This window comes from Lipotes vexillifer, unplaced genomic scaffold (genome assembly GCF_000442215.2).
Source record: "Lipotes vexillifer unplaced genomic scaffold, Lipotes_vexillifer_v1.1 scaffold522, whole genome shotgun sequence".
In the NCBI taxonomy this organism is placed as follows: domain Eukaryota; kingdom Metazoa; phylum Chordata; class Mammalia; order Artiodactyla; family Lipotidae; genus Lipotes; species Lipotes vexillifer.
Window position 1 is genome coordinate 474,284 of NW_006780291.1, and position 19,112 is coordinate 493,395.

The window sequence follows — 19,112 nt, forward strand, 5'->3', positions numbered from 1 at the left end:
GGGAGTCATTCCTGCCCCAGTCCTAGAAGGAGACCCCGGAGGAGGACCGCCACCTGGTTCAAATACACAAACATTCACAGAAGACATGGCTCAACGTCCAGTTCTTCTTGGCCTCATCCCACCCTGAAGGACAGTAAGTCCTGTTTGCATCAGAGGAGCGGATATTTCAGAATTGCCAAAGCCTAGTGCTGAGAGGCAGGCTAGAATAATGGTTAAAGAGCCTGGGCTCGCTACCCAGCTCTGCCACTTCCTGGCTGTGTTTTTGCAGCACTCTGGGTCTCAGTTTTCCCCATCTGGAAAATGAGGAAAACATTCGTGCCTATCTCAAGGGGTTGCTGTCATGTTTAAGTGAACTAATGGATGTAAAATATGTAAAAGTCAGCACTCCCTGTTAGCTTTTGTTGTTATTGTCTAGAGACAGAGAATTATAAACCTAGAAATCCTGCTTAGCTCCTAATTCCTAATAGCAGTGTTCAAAAAACAAGAGATCTAATTACTATTACAACATATCTTATTGACCCACTCTACACTTAATGGAAACTAAGCCTCCTTGTTCATGCTTTCATATTCCAAACAGTTCTCTTCCACAAAGTCACGTCCTTAATTCCACCCAACTGCGATGGGTGCAGCCCAAGCTAGTCAATTCCACTGACCCTCTGGGAGAGGCAGAGGACAGAAGAGTATGGTTTACAGGAGACCCCTCAGTTAGCTGCTAGACCCAGAGTCTAATCCTGGCCCTGACATGTTAGTTGATCTCTCTAGTCTTCAATATCCTTATCGACTAAATGGGAGTTTAGTATCTATTCATCTCACAGAGCTCTCCTGGGGATTAAATGAACGAGTGCATGTAAAACATCTAAAACAGCTCTTGGGACTGTGAAAGCAAATGGTAGACATTAGCTCTTACTGTTAGCCATCAAGTCTCAGAGTCATTATTTTTTTAGGCAAAGCAGAATGGTGTAGAAATAAAATCTACTAGTCAAAGATAATTTTCTGCTGATTGTGCTATGCTATTTCAATTTTCCAGAGGAATATGAAATTTTCACTTAGGCCACGAAGTCATCATGGCTTGAGAAAGTAGCATGCTGATGAGTTAATGAGATTTAATGAGTGGACTGTAGCTGTGTAACTTAATCCACAATAAAAACTGTTTTTTCAAAAGATCCATCTTCCCTTTGATAATTGTATAAAAACCACCCTGCTACAGAGGGAAGCATCGTAGAATCGTGGAATATGGGAAACATAAGATGCCTTTGAAAAGCCCTGGTCCGATCCACTCACTCCTTACTTTGAGAACCTAAAGACATCGCTCACCTGCCATCTCCCTGCATTCTGTAAGGGAGAGTTGTTCCATCTATAGTCCTCGTTCTGAGGGAGCCTAAGACAGCCCCTACGTAGACTGTGAAGTGCCAGCTGCTGGACATCACCTGTCCACCTCTCTCCCTCCTCTTTCTCAAAATCCTAACCCCGGGCCGCCACGCTGCCACTGGCCACCCAAAGCACTGGACACATGTCCCAGCACCACCCTCTGTCTGGCTCTTGAGCTCCCTTCCTTCTTGATACGCCCTCTGAGCTGCCCCCTCTACAATCGGGATGGGAAGAATAATCATCTGGCTGAAAAACGTGAACTTGGATTACTTCTGTCCTAACAGGCTTAATGGTAGAAGGGAACAGATAGGCTCTCAATACCTGCCCGCGTACGAAAACTCATTTTATCTGGGTTTGCAAATGAAACGCAAAATTTACCTTCTTTCCTCTCAAATTGGCTGAGTGTCTCCCTCTCCTGCCAAAATTAGCAGGAGAGCTGCTGGCCCCCACTGAGGTTCACTCACACCCCAGCCCGCTGCGGGGGATGTTTCATAACACCTACCTCATAGGACCTCAAGCCAGAAGCAAAACCCCAGAGACCGTCTTTTCTCGAGGAGAACATTCTCACATCCACACGTGTTTTTTAATGGGACGAAAGCCCATTAGCACATTATAGACACTGAAAATTGGAAGTGCCAATTTTAAAAAAAATGAGGGAGAAAAATAAATCCAGAGTATTAAGTTGCCTTTGGAACACTTTCCGCTGGCCCCCAGGCTGAAAGGAACGAGGTCATCTGGTCCATCCTCCCCCCACCACCCCTGCCTCTGGCCAGAACAACACTGGGACTTCAGACTCCTGCCTGACAGATCAGGCGGTGGTTACTAAAGGAAGAAAACAGCGTTCCCTCTTCTGACCGACCTGTTCTAGTAGTAAGCCTCATTTCTAGCCGGAAAGCCCTTCCTTACTGTCATTAGCCACGAGCCTTCCTTAAATTCCTAAATGCAGCCATTCCCCTGCTCGATGGCAGAGTTAAGAGAACAAATACAGTTCATGAGCCCTAGGAGTTTCGTCTCCACCAAACAGCACCGCCGCCCCCCACTGGCACGTAGATGGACTCCACACAAGGCAGCTGGTGAAGTCCACCCCCGTGAGGGACCAGCTCCAGGATGATAATGATTTGTGCTGTGCATCAAAGTGTCTGTCGTTCAAACAAGATGGAAATCGTTCACTATCTTCCGCTCATTCTGGGGAGTTTGCCCAGAACAAGGAAGCATGCTCTCCCGTCATTTCGTCTCATTTCCCTTGATTTTGTCCTCTGGTGCTGGCCAGTGGCAGCTATTCCACGTAAAAGAAAGCCATTTTTGCCTTTGGCCTTTCTCCCTGATAGCACCTGTCAGCCATGTCTATTTGTTAGTGTGGTTTCTTCCTAATTCTCTATCATGGGAAAAGCTGAATACAAATCTAGTTCTTTTCCAAAGCGGACTCACAGATATAGAGAACAAACCAGTGGCTACCAGTGGGGAGAGGGAAGGAGGGAGGAGCAATATAGGAATAGGGGATTAAGAGGTATAAACAATTAGGTATAAAATAAGCTACAAAGATACATCGTACAATGTGGGGAATATGGCCAGAATTTTATAATAACTATTAATGGCATATAACCTTTAAAAATCATGAACCACTATATTGTACACCAGTAATTTATATAATATTGTACATCAGCTATCCTTCAATTAAAAAAAAAAAAGAAATCTAGTTCTTTTTTAACTGAGCATAAAGAGTTGCCATTCCTGACGTGGCTCTTATCTGTGACAGTGAGCAAAGTCTTTCTCATTTCTTTTTGGGGAGACAAATTCATAGGTGAATTCCTCGATGCTTGTGCTCCAAACAAGACAGCAGAGAATGCTACATGCCTCAGCTGTTCTTGTAAAGCAAGAGTGGACCACCTGGCAGTAATCTTGCTCCCAGGGTCGTCTGGATACCTGAGAAAGCCTGTAAAGCTCTCAGATGGAGACTAGTGGGAGAAAGCTACCAAAGTTAAGCACAAGGCTAGGCTATCCCAGGGCTTTGCTCGTGGTATTCACATGTACTCGAGCATGTCGTAAGGTGGTTCTGTCTTTCTCACCACAAACCAACGGTTCCAAATGCAAATCAGGAAAGTAGAGGGTTTGGGGCAGTGTTTCTTAAGAGTCTTTTGAAAAGACATGACCCTTAACGTCCCCATCAGTTAAAGGGGAGATCAGGGACAAGGACATTTTGATGGCAGGCGGATAAGAGGAGAGATGGTCCAGGGCCTGCCTCTCCCTATCACAGCAGAAACAGTGGCAGCTTCATCTTGAATTATTAGTAATAAGACCCTGAAAATGAACCTTGTCCTGCCTTCCTAGGCCACTGGAGATGGTAGACACAGAAGAAAGTGGCCTGGCCATGCTGCATGGGGAGGCCGAAGGTTAAAGGACATTATGCATTTGACGAACACTGCACACATGGCCTCCATACAATAAAAATACAGATCCTATCTGTTTTCATTCCATTTGCTTTTGAATTTTAAATCTACAACATAGAGTAACAACAGCAGGAACTTCCATAAATCAAGTGATATCACCAATTCTTCAACATCAAAAGAGGGGTTCTCACTCTTACTGGCATACGCCCCAATGTCTGCTCTTCTATACTGGGCCTGCCTTCATGGAATTCACACTTGGTCACTTGCTGACTTGTTTTAGCCTTGAGGAAAGTGAAGTTGTAAATTTTTACCCTTATCCTAGTAACTCCAAGGAAATGCAAAGGGCAAGTGGCTTACCAACAGTCAGGCAGCAGACCTGGGAGAGAGCCAGGGTCCAGCCCTGTGCTTGGCCGAAGAATTGCCATATCGTCTGGCAGACTTCTTTGGGGTGGGGATGGGCCCTAAGTCACCCAAATGACTGTCTCCATCCAAGGCTCAGCCCTGCCCCTATAGTAATGCCCTAGACTGGGAAACTAACTTGGGTCTCCTAGCCTACATTGTGGCTGCCTGCAAATAGAAGCAGATTTTTATTCTCTCCCTCATCACCTAAAACAAAATGGATCATTAAACAAAAGCAGCCCCGGGAAGATCATTAAGTCAAGTTCTGACCCCTCAGGTGTCTCCCACGCTACCGCAATCGGCTGCCCTTCTAATGACGGGAACGGCAGTGCAGGCTGCGCGCAGGTGCCGCGGTGCTGGTGGACGGCATCCACTTACATGAGGCAACCTCAGCCAGGAGAGCCGCCCCGAGAAACGAGGTGGAGGTGAACTCCATGGAACTGGGCTCCTGGAATTAGTGGGTGTGGAGCACAAGCACGAGAATGACTTTTTAAAATTCTCCCAGTGCTCATACAGGGAATTCGGTCATCTGATACATGTGCCCTTTGAATGTGTCCCACACACACGTCATATAAGGATGCTTCTCATCACCTATCACTCTTGAAGGCTTAGTTGAGGAATGCACATACCTAATGACATAATCGTCTCTGGCTTTCAGATGATCAGGTGAGCAATGTCTGTCCTTGGCCTTCATGTCCCACCAGTGCCCGACCAGATGTGCCTCCGGAAAGCCTGGGGACCCGACCCCCACAGACTGCTCTGGACACTTGCTGGCCTTCTTTCCAGGGGTCTATGTTCCTGTCGGGCACAATGTCGAGGTGGGTAAACACACACACCAAACCCAAGGGGGAAGGGCCGAGGCAGGCAGCAAGTGCCCTGCTCACTCTGCTGGACGGTGAGGCAGCCCCAAGACTGCAAGTGGGGTGACCAAGCCAGAGTGAGATGGAGACCGGGGGACACAGGGGGACAATTTCTGGCCTCACTCCTTCTGAAAGGCCAAAATCAGAAGAAGCATGTAGACTCTACTTTATCCACCTTGACGACATCCTTGAAAGCTAATCCTGAGAACTTCAGATAGCTTTCCTTAAATTTCTTGAGTCACCTGGAGATGTGATTACAAGGAAGAGGTAAGCAAAAATCTAGGCTTTGTATAAGGATGACTTTTTGTTTCCATTTCTATCTTGTGTCTTAAAATGAAACCTCTCCTTCTTATTCAAGCAGTTTCAAGGTGTGGTGAGGGCTGAGTTAAGATTCAGAGGCCCAACTCCCAGTTCAAGCAGCTCTGGTTTATTCACTCACTGTGAACAGTCAGCAGCTTAATCTTGTTCAATTCTTAATTCAGAGTTTCCGAAGCTGGATTCCATACAGCAGCAGCATTCCTTAAAATGTTAACAGATGGCTCTAGAAATAGCACTATTATGGTTAAACAGGTTTACAAAATGCTAGATTGAACAAAGTCAAGCAGTTCTCTTTACTTCCAGGTATTAACTATGATATTGAACATCTCCTATATTCTAGGAGCTGAACTTAATAGAATTTAAGTTCTACTGTGTTTAGTCCTTACAAAACCTTCATAGATGGACACTGTTATTATCCTATAAGAGACACTCTGACTAACATCCTAAACAGAAACGAGAGATCTTTGTCGGTGGATGGGGTCAAAACTGCAGAAAATGTTGGGTGGGCAAGTTCTTAAGTAGGGGTCCAAACCAGGCTTGCCTAGTTATGACATCTACCCAACTGGCACATATGTTCAGCCAGCTAAGGTTGTAAAACAGCTTTGTGCTCTGGTTTCTGCTTCTAACTGGCTAGTAGTTGGGGAGTGCTACAAGTTGAGCGCGTAGGCTGGAAAGACCAGCGAGGGTCTATAAAAGAGAAGACTAACAATGTACTTGAGGATGAGGGAGGGACAGAACCCGCACCTAGAGACGGAATGAGAGGGCAGAAGATGGAAGAAGAGAGGAGAGGGGACATGAGGCAACACGCTAACTGTTAAGCAGATATTTAAACCAGCAGCTCAGATCAAGTGAATCAGGATTTCTGACTCAGCTAAAGAGGCCCTTGCCCCATCTGTGAATAAAAAGGCCTATTAAACCTATTAATCCCACTTTCTGGGTATATATCTGAAGGAACTGGAGTCAGTGTCTGGAAGAGATACTGCACTCTGTTCATGGCATCATTATTCACAATAGCCAAGCTATGGAAACAACTGTGTCCACTGCCAGATGAACGAACGATTAAAGAAAATGTGTGAGAGAGAGAGACAGATAGAATTTAGTCATAAAAAAAATATGGAAATCCTGCCATTTGTGACAATCTGGAGGGCGTTATGCTAAGTAAAATAAGCCATACAGAGAAAGACAATGCTATATGATCTCACCTGTGTGGAATCTAAAAAAGTCAGATTCATAGAAAAAGAGAGTTGAACGGTGGTTGCCAGAGGCTGGAGAGTGGGAGAAATGGGGAGATGTTGGTAAAAGGGTAAAAACTTTCAGTTATAAGATGAATAAGTTCTGGGGCTCTGATGTACAGCGTGGTGACTACTGTTAACAATACTGTATTGTATACATGTAATTTACTAAGAGAGTAAATCTTAAAATGTTCTCACCACCAGAAAATGAAAATAGAAAAGGTAACTATACGAGGTGATGGTGTGTTAACTAACCATATTGTGTTAATCACTTCACAATGTATACACATAGCAAATCACTAATGTTGCACACCTTAAATTTATGTGACTTCATTTGTCAATTATAGCTCATTAAAGATGTGGGGGGAGGAGGGTGGTTGCTTATGGGGGTAGAAACTGATTGGAAAGGGACATGAGGAAACTGCATGTGGTCCTGCAAATCTCCTATATCTTAGCAGGAGTAGGAGTTGCATGGACATACACATTTATCAGAGGTGATCAAATAGCACAATCAAGAGCTATGGATTTCATTGTGTATAAATTTTATTTAAATAAAATAATAAACTTATCTTTGAGATACATATTAAAATGCTTAAGATGAAACGAGGATGCCTTAGATTTGCTTCAGAATTACTGGCGCCGAGGGGTAAGGGTGGGAAAAAAGTTAGAGATGAAATTAGACTGACTTGGTTAATTATTGAAGCTGAGTGGTGAGGACACAGAGTTTCACATACTGTGCTCTCCATTTTTGTATGTACTTAAAATTTCCCATAATAAAAATTTCCTTAATTCCCTAAATGAATATCCCAAGTCTGGAAAATTGTGGAAAACTTTCCACAGTAGCTTCTATGAGAACATATGAAAATACATAATCATAAGGTCAACGTTCATGTTTTGTCCAGTCCAGTTCTGTTTTCTATCACTGAACTAAATTCATTCTTAATTTTTAAATGAATAATTCTTTAAAGGTATTTGTACATCGCCAATATCAACTTTAAAGAATAGGGCCTCATACCAAAAGATCAACACGCTCTGAATCCCATTTGGGATCCAGCATAATGAACTGATCTAAATCATTCTGGAACCCATGTTAAGACAGCCTTTGGAAAATATGCAAGTAATGAGTTTCATATGCTTACTAACGACCAGGAAAAAGAGTCATTCCTTGTCATTATCCTGAAAGTATCCCTTCAGGTCTACTGATTGAGAATTCAGTTAAGTCTTCAGATTTCAAGAAATGCCCCATGGTCTTCACAGGGTTGGATGGTGCAACATTTCAAAGAGATGGATCTTTTTAAGTCTATTTCGTAAGAAAATTGTTTCACTCCCTTGGGCAATTAAAAGATACTCTATTTCTTTTTAAAAACATTTAGGGCTAACATATTCTACTAATGTGCGGAGACTTGTTTCTCTTAAGAAAGTTACCAGAACTATGCAGAGTACTCTAGATGCAGATGTAACATGATTTTGAATCATGGATAGAATGACACTGAGCTTCATAAATATATTGGCCACAATACAAGAGAGACCCTTGGGTACACATCTTAGGGAGATGCATCATTTTAACCTCACAGGCATTCTTCACAGCCTAAAAGAATTACAGAATTACAAGTTTACAGCTCGAAGGGACTTTACAGCTCATATAGTCCAACCAGCATATTGTGTACATGAGAAGCTGAAGCCTGTAATAGTTGCCTGATTCACTCAACGTTGCACAGATAGTAAGAACAGAGCTGCGACTGGAACTCAAGTCTCCTGGCTCCAAATCAGTACCTGCATCATCAGTGTTGATTTGTCTATCAAGCAAGGCACCTCCTTAAAGACCAAACTCACACCCGAGGACAGAGCATCAATATGAGTTCTCTAACATGTATAAGATTCCCAAGATGTTATATGCACATCAAGAGAGAGAAAAAGGATGGAGAAGTTTGCCCTAGCAAACACATTTTTAATGAACTGTCAGGAAAGTATAATCAAAGGAGGGGGGAGAAAAGGTGATATTGGATACCAGATTGTTTAAGTTAGCTCCAGGTGCCCTTTAAAAAAATGTAAATTGACCAAAAGGCTTACTCTGTTTAAGCCCACTGCTCGTAAAGTCAATTCATCATTATTTAAGGATCTGCTATATCTTTTTTAAGAGCTGAGGCACAGAACTTAAAGGTGAAAAATCCTAATCAGAGGCTCTGTTCTCAAAGAACTAAGACGTCAAAAATCCTATGTCAAATATCACTGTCATCTGACGCAAGGAACCCTCCCTCACTCCCAGGGCATAATGAATCCATTAAGGAGGTTGGCAGTCAGCTCACATTCTTCCTCTCCACCCACATTATTGCATTCGTACTGAACCATTTCAATCTCCCTGTGCATTATCCATTCATTGAACGTTGAACATGGAACATTTCATCTCCACTGAACTTCATCAATTCACTCTCCTACACATACTCTAGGCAAAAGCTTCTCAGAACTGTGCACACAGTTCACCTGCAAATCTTGTTCAAATGCAGATTCTGATTCAGCAGGTCTGAGGGATAGAGCACTACACCTCGTCATTTCTACAGTCTCCCAGGTGATGCTGGTGCCACTGGTCCATAGACCACCCTTTGAGTAGCAAAGATCTTATCAACACCCAGAACTGCTCTACTTTCCTTGAAAATCTCTTTTTGACTACAGTCTCCTACTTTCTACTTTCTTCTGCGTGCAGGATAAGTTCTTTGAACTCGGAGCTCCATTCCCCTTGACTCCCCCTATAGGCTTGGTCCAGCAGAGCTCAGAATGGAGCGGTTCTGAATGAAAGGATGAGGCAGGTAGACACAGTGTTATTCAGGCAGAGGTGCCAATGGGCAATTGGAACTCGGGGTCTGCCACTCAAAGACACGCTGGAGTTGGAGATAGAAATTTAAGCGTTATCCACATCAAGATGAACATCCCACCCACGCAAGTGGATGTGCTGCCCAGGAAGTGTTTAGAGAAGAAAAAGGGCCAAAGAAAGAATCTGGGAAACACTAATATTTGTGGAGCAAGTGGAAAAGGGGAGTCATGAAAGGAGACCAGGAAAGTCCACAATGTAGGCAGAGAACTTAGACACGGTGGTGTCTTGGCAGCCAAGGGAGGAGCAAATTTCAAAAAAGAGAGACCTTTCCAAGCTCCTCCTCTAAAAAATCCCCTCATTCAAGGCAGGTGATTTTGCTCACTATTCCCTAAATGTGTCTACTGCCTCCTTCTTCTAAGCTGGGATTCCCTATATTGGCCTCTCTGAGGGGGCTCTTCTGTACCCACCTCTTCTTACCCATCCTTCAAGAGCCACCCACACAAGTGATGAATTGTCCTCACAGGACACAGTGTCTTGCCTGAAGGAGGCGCTCAGTAAGTGTGCAATGGCGGGCATACAGGTTCAATGAACAACCGTCTGCAGGCTTAATTGTATGCCTGGTGATACACAGGGTCAAATGATCAACAAAATCGCATATGCATCTAGAGGGCATATGTGCTGTATCTGAAATCTGTTCTACCCAAGAAGTTCTTAGACATAGGGTTACCATAAATATACTGCTGAGTATATTTCAGTCACTGCCGAGTTACGAAAAGAGAAAATGGCCCCAAATTGAAATGAATGTAGTCTGTAGAGCAGCAATGGGCAAATTAGAGTGCCGATCTGATGCAGGACTATTTACTAATAAATGAAATCTCTTTAAGATCTTTAGGATAGGGTAAAAACAGAGCTGGCTGACTTCAGTGATTTAGTAATTATCCCACATAGAGATAACGGTAAAGGGAATAATACAGGTCCCCAAATTTAGGCCAATTGTTAAATTGTTCATTATACACACACAAATTCTCTGCTCACCTCCTCCCTATCTGTAAACCACAGTCTGTGGGAGCAAGATTTTTAGAACCAGGACTTCCCTGGTGGCACAGTTTTTAAGAATCCACCTGCCAATGAAGGGGACATGGGTTCGATCCCTGGTCCGGGAAGATCTCACATGCCTCACAGCAATGAAGCCCGTGCACCACAACTACTGAGCCTGCGCTCTAGAGCCCTTGAACCACAACTACTGAGCCCGTGTGCCACAACTACTGAAGCCTGTGCGCCTAGAGCCCATGCTCCGCAACAAGAGAAGCCACCGCGATGAGAAGCCTGTGCAACGAAGAGTAGCACCCGCTCGCCGCAACTAGAGAAAGCCTGCGCGCAGCAATGAAGACCCAACGCAGCCAAAAATAAATAAATAAATTTTTTTAAAAAAAGAAGAGAGAGGGACACGGTGGCTGATGCCTCTTGTTTTAAAAAAAGATTTTTAGAACCTTATAAAATGAAGCAAGTTCTCTCCAGGGGGGAAATCAGATGATAAAGACTAATCCAAAGTAATTTCCTACAGCTTAAGCCACTTTCGAATTTCATAACCAGGAAGGGGTTGAGCCCCCAGCAATATATTATTCTAGTTCCTCCCTTTTAACAATTGGCTGGACCCCAGAAAGGATGCCATTTGACACTGCTACTGCACACTGCTCACAGGGACACGGAGATGCTCTGCTCTCTGCAGCTGGGGCTGTTTTCTTCGGACATTATCAGTCAAAGCGCTTAAGCTTCGAAAACCCCTTTACAATCATTCTTCATAACTTCCAAGAGCAACCTGGTGTGGTTTTCTCCATTTTACAGATTAACGTCTTCGGCACACAAGGTGGCATGCCCCCGGGTCATCGATTGTTTTAATGCCCATCAATTAACATTTACTGAACCACCACCTTGGGCTCCTCCGCCATATCCACTCACACGGACAGAAACATCAATGGCCAGACCTTATGAACCCAACTCTGCCCACGGACTTTGAAAACTGTGGCCGCAGTCAGCATCAAACACCAAGAGTCCTCTGTTAGTGCAGCGGCCAACGAAGCCGACGGGGCCCATCGGCCTCCCTCCCGTCTTCCAAGCTGGAAGGCTAAACACATGGGCACTCCTTTCTGGTTCCTGTCAAATTACGGGAAATGCAGCCATTTTGCTGCTGCTCTATTAGTAAAATGCAAAGCTTCATGTAAGTTTAGAAAGTACCACGCTGCTCTAGCCACAGGGTGGCCTGACTAAATAAATGTTTCCTGGGCAGAGCTCTCTGGCAGAAAGACTAAAGCCTGGCATTTGAAAGACTCACTCATCTCCTCCACGGAACAGAAAAGTATCACCTTGAGGTTTACTTATGTTGTCTTCCTTTTCCAGGTTCCTCTTTTACATGAAATATCCTGGTAAAGCTAATCTACCGAACCCCCAATATCTTGGTGGAAATGAGTTCCTCACCAAGTGGAGAAAGAAGGATGCTGAGGCCCCCAGAGCACAGAGATGTTGGAAGGGTGAAGAAAGGCAGAAAAAAGAAGGCTGAGCTTTCATCCTGTACAGTTGTGCCCCATGCTTCTTCACTTATGCTAATGGGTATAATTGTTCGAACTGATGTATGTTCTTTCTGCAAGCTGAACTGGTAATGCATCGCTAGTCCATATTTTAAGTGACCTGACTCTTCTAGAAAGAATGTGCTTACTCTGTAAAGAGTTTGGCCAAATGCGTGAAACGCCCTTCTACTCCATTCAGTGACGCTACAGGAAGAAAAACAAAGGAAAATAGCTTGGCTTTTGGATTGTGAAACTTATTTCCACACTGCACTGCTATTTTAGTCATGCGCATTTGAGTACATTGTCACCATTATTGCAAAATATCTTTCTAACAAACTACATCACTGCACATAATGGAAAAGAAAAAATGCAGTGATTGTCTTTTGAAAGGGCAAAATGAAGTCTACTGCTTGGAAAAATCATTTCCAAACGGGGTGCTCTGGATCCTCCTTGAACGTTTTCCACTTGCTCCAGTTCAACAGCATTTTTGCAATTAATAAATCCACACCTGCCAATATGTAGAAATCACAAGCAAATGGATACCTATTTACAATCAAACAAAAATACTTTAGCCAGGAGATTCCCAAGTTTTTTTTACTATTCTAATTTAGCACAACTAAAGCTATTTAAAAGTTACAGAAATAAACTATTTTAAAACGTTTTTCCCTTTTATGTCAAGAAAGTGAAATTGATGTATATTTTTAGATTTCAGTACATCTTTATTTAAATGTGTTTTGAAAGCCGACTGATATTTCTTTAGCTAGAAAATAAAAGAATGGCTTTTAAAAAGCCATTCCTCTTGCAGTCCTTGTTCTGCCTGATTACATCTTCCTAATAAAACTAATCTTATTAATATGTTGGTATGTGAACACATTACTTTTCTCTTGTTAAAAGCCAACTTGTGGTTTGCTTTGATTCTTTCGAATACAATTAGCAAAGCCCTCCAGTGCCGGAAAGGGCCTTTTCAATTGGACAAATTATTCCCTGGCTGACTTTAAAGAAAGGGGCTGAGGGCACAGGGCAGGGTGGTGTTGGGGGTATTCTCCTATTCTGATGCAGCTCTGGCGGACACAAAAGGCTGCCTGTGCACACCCTCACCCAAAGTGGGGCAAATACTGCTTGCGTCCGCTGCATTTTTTTTTTCTCTTTCATTGGTTTTACTGAAGAGCTAACAACATTTTCAGTAAGAGTAGCCAGTTCCGGGCTTCCCTGGTGGCGCAGTGGTTGAGAGTCCGCCTGCCGATGCCGGGGACGCGGGCTCGTGCCCCGGCCCGGGAGGATCCCACATGCCACGGAGCGGCTGGGCCCGTGAACCATGGCCGCTGAGCCTGCGCGTCCGGAGCCTGTGCTCCGCAGTGGGAGAGGCCACAGCGGTGAGAGGCCCGCGTACCGCCAAAAACAAACAAAAAAAAGAGTATCCAGTTCCAATTAAATGATATTATATAAGACAATAAGGGGGGAAGTGCCCGGCCAAGATTTCACTGATGAGCTGATAACTTCTCAACTGATATCGCCTCCCACACTGCATCTGTGCAAAACCAGTGTCAAAACACAAGCTGGATTAGACAGCTTTACTGCTGGGCCTTCCCCTCATTGAAGGAAATGAGAGTGTTGTTTTTCAACATTTTGGACTTTCCAAAATGTAATGCCTGGCCTATCTAAACAATGATTTATTAAACCTTGTCTCTTTTCAAATACTGTGGCTAGATAAGCTGCAGGCTCCAGGCTCCCATTTCGTTTTGGAGTGTCAGAGGGAAACCTGGGAGGGAGGGATGGCCCAATACACATCCCACCTCCCTAACAATTCTGCTGTGCATCAGACACTGCCGGAATATTTGTTTAATTAGTTAAATTTTCAACTTTTAAATAAGGAGAAAAAACAAGCTATGGGTGGCCTGCTAACCTCAAATGAGCAAATATCCAAGGTTATAAAATCACCTCCTGCTCAGAATACCTGGTTAGAAATAAAAACAGCATTTACCAAATTCTACACCAAGTCAAGAACAGAGGTCGCATTAAGAAGTATGAAACTGAATTTGAAAGCCAGAGTACCAAGGATGCAGCATGATTTCATTAAAAAAATGGACTCTGCACATTCTCTATAACTAAAACACCTTTCTTTAACAACAACATCAAAAAGCCATCGCTGAGATTAACTGGAGAAATACTTTTTAAAAAAAATGCATCTAAACCACTCTTAAAAACCAGGCTCTAATTTTGTGTTTGCAAAACGACACTTGCAGCTGGATCCCTGCAAATGCAAATTGGACGCAGAACATTGCAATTACTTAGTCTGTGTACACAAAGATGAGTTTTGCATATACAAAGGGTTTCAGGCTGCAGAATGGTGACCAGTCTGGAGCTGAAGAAAAGTTGGTCCTTTGTATTTTAAAGCTGGAGTAATGAAAATTTCCAAGAGACATTTATGATATAATGTTATAAGCAGCAGAATACTTTACTGGAATAAAATCCTCCTAAAATGCAGGTGGGTGGGTTGTGATGATTGTTACATTGTGATTTTTCAATAAAGGGTAAGTAAATTCCATATCCAGATATTGACAATGAAATAACAACATCTAAATTAAGACTAAAGTTAGAAAAACACTTTCAACATATAATAACAGAAACCTGGGAATGGGAAAGCCCCTTGAGGTGGTGGCCCCAATCTCTGGTTTTACAACAGAGGAAGCCCTAAGAAGTAAAGGGACTCAGCCAATGGCCTTCTCGGCCCAAGTCCAGGGTCAGGAGCTCTGCCTTCTCTCCTACAGCTCCTTTCCCAGCTGGATTGCCTTTGGTTCTAGAATAATGCTGTCTACAACATTGGAGATTACTAGGGAACAGATCCTATTCAGAGGAGATGGTCTCTACTACCCAAGGTTGCACTGGAAGGTGACTGAGTCCCGTGTTGGAACCCTCTATACAGGTTTATGTCTTCCAATGTTTTCACTTTTTTCTGAAGTATTTTGTTGTACAATAAGAGAGTCCTAAGAGATTCCAGAAAGGGTGCAAAATTGCTACCACTGCACTGTGATAAATTACAAATAACCCACCAGGACGCAAACAGGTCCAATTATTTTTATGTAAATATTCCATTTTTTAACCTTAAAACTTAGCTTTTTAAAAAATCCACGTTAAAACCTAAACTTACACTGGCAACAGGATTCCTAGATGATATTCCTATATGTGTTCCTTTTTCAAATGACACTGGCATAAGAGCTATATTAGAAGAAACAGTTAAGCCCTGGACATAAAGTAAAATAAAGTCTTCATACACTAGTATGACAAACCTGTAAAAGAACAAGCCTTTTCTTAGTGAGTATATATTATTGTTCATGTATGTTGCTTCTGTACAACTGCTTTTGAAGAATCACAGAGGGCAGGCATATCTGTGAGGGTAAGAAAGAAAGCACTGAGCTAATAAATCAAGATTAAGTAGCCACCAAGTGGGAATTTCTAAAGGAGCAAGAGCATTCTGGACTAAAAGAAATACAGACCCCCTCTCTCAAACACACACTCTGTCTCTCTTTTCCTCTTCCTTCTTTGCTTTGAATATAACTAGATTACCACAACCACCACCACGACGGCACCACCATCTCTGCATACTTGCATGGTACTGAGAGACTTCAGTAAGTCACAACCATGGAAACATACATTCCCTGCAAAATCCCCACTAAAATGACAATGAAATTTTTAATATGTAAATTTACAAGTTGAAAGAGTACAGGAAGGAAATAGTAGATGAGGAAAGTCAAAAACAGTTTGGAAGTTGGAAAGGGGTAAGTGACTCAATAGACCTGAGAAACCTAAATCCAAGGGTGCATGGGAGCATGACAGGGAATTCCAACAAGAAGCAAAGAACTCCAGTCCAGAGGCTCTAAACTGGAGACACTAGTTACCTCTGGAGGCAGGGATGCAGTGGGGTTGGAAATACTGGGATTAGTTGAAAATCTTTACAAGAAGCACTTAAATGTCAGATCCCCCACCCCCAAGCCTTAAACAGAGAAGAAACTGTCCCTTCCTATCCAGGCAGAAGACAGGAGATTTATTGTCTGAATATGTTGACACAAAGATCCGACTGGGAGGGTACAAGGCACAGCTGGCGATTGGGTGAAGCATAATACTGAAAATTGAGGTGTAAGTGAAAAGTCCTCAGTCCTAAAGGTGAGAGTCCCCCCTTTCTAGGCTCCCAGAATGTAGGCAGGCTTATGACTCTCAAGAAGTTATCTGGAGGAGAATTATTTATCGAAACTGACCAGCCTAAGAGAAACAACCCTCACATAATCATATTGGGGATAACCCTTTGAAAAAGCCAACTTAGGGCTTCCCTGGTGGCGCAGTGGTTGAGAGTCCGCCTGCCGATGCAGGGGACGCGGGTTCGTGCCCCGATCCGGGGGGGATTCCCCCGTGCCGCGGAGCGGCTGAGCCTGCGCGTCTGGAGCCTGTGCTCCGCAGCGGGAGAGGCCACAACAGTGAGAGGCCCGCGTACCGAAAAAAAAAAAGAAAAAAAAAAAGAAAAAGCCAACTTGACATGTTATTGCCCTACAATAAAGTCCACCACTAGACAAGTTCCCATGCACACAGAAGTTAGATAAGGATTACCAACAGTTTAAGAAAAGCTTATAATATGAAAGAGAAAGAATTCAAAATGAATATTTTTAGAAAGGAATTTGAAAGAAATAGGCAAGCAGGAAGTAAAAGAAAACTTTAAAAAAATCTCGGGCCTCCCTGGTGGCGCAGTGGTTGAGAGTCCGCCTGCCGATGCAGGGGATACGGGTTCGTGCCCCGGTCGGGGAGGATCCCACATGCCGCGGAGCGGCTGGGCCCGTGAGCCATGGGCGCTGAGCTTGCGCATCCGGCAACGGGAGAGGCCGCGACAGTGAGAGGCCCACATATCGCAAAAAAAAAAAAAAAAAAAAAAAAAAAAAAAAATCTCAACAAAGATGAAATATCTGCAATTATAAGAAGCACCTTTATTATATGTGCCCTTAGAAAGAAAAAATTATGACAGCCCACCAATTATAAAATGAATCTCAACTTTAGATAAGTTAAAATGTGAACAAAGTATATTCTAGAACTGATGAAAGAGTATACTCAGGAAAAGAAGATATTGCATCCAGAAAACAAGGTAAGTGTGTTATTTTTTTAAAAGAGAGGCACTCAGGGAGCAAAAAAGAGGTCTTGTAAATTAAAAATATGATATCAAAAATTAAAAATTCAATAGACAGTTTGGAAGATAAAGTTGTGGCAATCACAGAAAATAAAAGAAGTTGGAAGAGTTGAAAAAATGGGGGAACCCAGGGAGAAACACTCTGAGACACATATTAATCAAACTAAGAAAAATTAAATTCAAAGAAAAAATATTAAAAGCAGCAAGGGAAAAGCAAAAGTAACATACAAGGGAATCCCCATAAGGTTTTCAGCTGATTTTTCAGCAGAAACTCTGCAGGCCAGAAGGGAGTGGCAGGATATATTTAAAGTAATGAAAGGGGAAAACCTACAACCAAGATTACTCTACCCAGCAAGGATCTCATTCAGATTCAATGGAGAAATCAAAAGCTTTACAGACAAGCAAAAGCTAAGAGAATTCAGCACCACCAAATCAGCTTTACAACAAATGCTAAAGGAACTTCTCTAGGCGGGAAACACAAGAGAAGAAAAAGACCTACAAAAACAAACCCAAAACAATAAAGAAAATGGTAATAGGAACATACATATCGATAATTACCTTAAATGTAAACAGATTATATGCACCAACCAAAAGACACAGACTGGCCAAACGATACAAAAACAAGACCTATATATATGCTGCCTGCAAGAGATCCACTTCAGACCTAGGGACACATACGGGCAAAGTGAGGGGATGGAAAAAGATATTCCATGCAAATGGAAATCAAAAGAAAGCTGGAGTAGCAATACTCATATCAGATAAACTAGACTTTAAAATAAAGACTGTCACAGAGACAAGGAAGGACACTACATAATGATCAAGGGATCCATCCAAGAAGACGTAACAATTATAAATATTTATGCACGCAACATAGGAGCACCTCAATACATAAGGCAAATGCTAACAGCCATGAAAGAAGAAATTGACAGTAACACAATAATAGTGGGGGACTTTAACACCCCACTTACATCAATGGACAGATCATCCAGACAGAAAATAAATAAGGAAACACAAGCTTTAAATGACACAATAGACCAGATAGACTTAATTGACATTTATAGGACATTCCATCCCAAAGCAGCAGAATACACTTTCTTCTCAAGTGCACACAGAACATTCTCCAAGATAGATCTATCTTGGGTCACAAATGAAGTTTCAGTAAATTTTTAAAAATTGAAATCATATCAAGCATCTTTTCTGACCACAATGCTGTGAGATTAGAAATCAATTACAGGGGAAAAAAAAAAACTGTAAAAAAAACACAAACACATAGAGGCTAAACAATATGCTACTAAATAGCCAAGAGATCACTGAAGAAGTCAAAGACAAAATCAAAAAATATATACAAACAAATGACAACAAAAACACGATGACCCAAAACCTATGGGGTGGAGCAAAAGCAGTCCTAAGAGGGAAGATTAGAGAAATTCAGTCCTACCTCAAGAAACAAGAAAAATCACAAATAAACAACCTAACCTTACACCTAAAGCAATTAGAGAAAAAGAACAAACAAAACCCAAAGTTGTAGAAGGAAACAAATCATAAAAATCAGAGCAGAAATTAATGAAATAGAAACAAAGAAAACAATAGCAAAAATCACTGAAACTAAAAGCTCGTTCTTTTTATTCTTCAATTTGTTAATATGGTGTATCACATTGATTGATTTACATATACTGAAGAATCCTTGCACCCCTGTCCTTCAAAACTGAGGTGAAATTCAACAAAGAAGGAGATTTGATATCCAAGGAAAAGAGGATCCAATACAGGAGAGAACTAAAGGTTGATATTGAAGAAAGCAATTACTCTAAACTAGAGCAGGAAGACAAAGGGGGGAAAAAAGAAACATCATTATCCAAAATTTTTGGCTGAGGGAATGAGAATGAAATAGTGAGAATTACATGGAAGCAAATAAAAAACCAAGGAAATGGGGGCTTCCCTGGTGGCACAGTGGTTGAGAGTCCGCCTGCCGATGCCGGGGACACGGGTTCGTGCCCCGGTCCGGGAAGAC

The 19,112-nt window shown here is 42.5% G+C and overlaps 2 protein-coding genes across 3 annotated transcripts in view; one reads left to right on the forward strand and one right to left on the reverse strand.

Moving 5' to 3' along the window:
• The window catches only part of NPR3 (natriuretic peptide receptor 3), a 68,012-nt gene that overhangs the window by 11,869 nt on the left and 37,031 nt on the right, over positions 1-19,112 (reverse strand). The window lies entirely within an intron of this gene.
• The window catches only part of LOC103079019 (coiled-coil domain-containing protein 167-like), an 18,562-nt gene continuing 2,855 nt past the window's right edge, over positions 3,406-19,112 (forward strand). The window contains exons 1-3 of the mRNA XM_007453362.1: positions 3,406-3,410; positions 3,697-3,758; positions 4,813-4,820. Coding sequence (XP_007453424.1) covers positions 3,406-3,410; positions 3,697-3,758; positions 4,813-4,820 — 75 coding nt within the window. The remainder of the gene's footprint in view (positions 3,411-3,696; positions 3,759-4,812; positions 4,821-19,112) is intronic.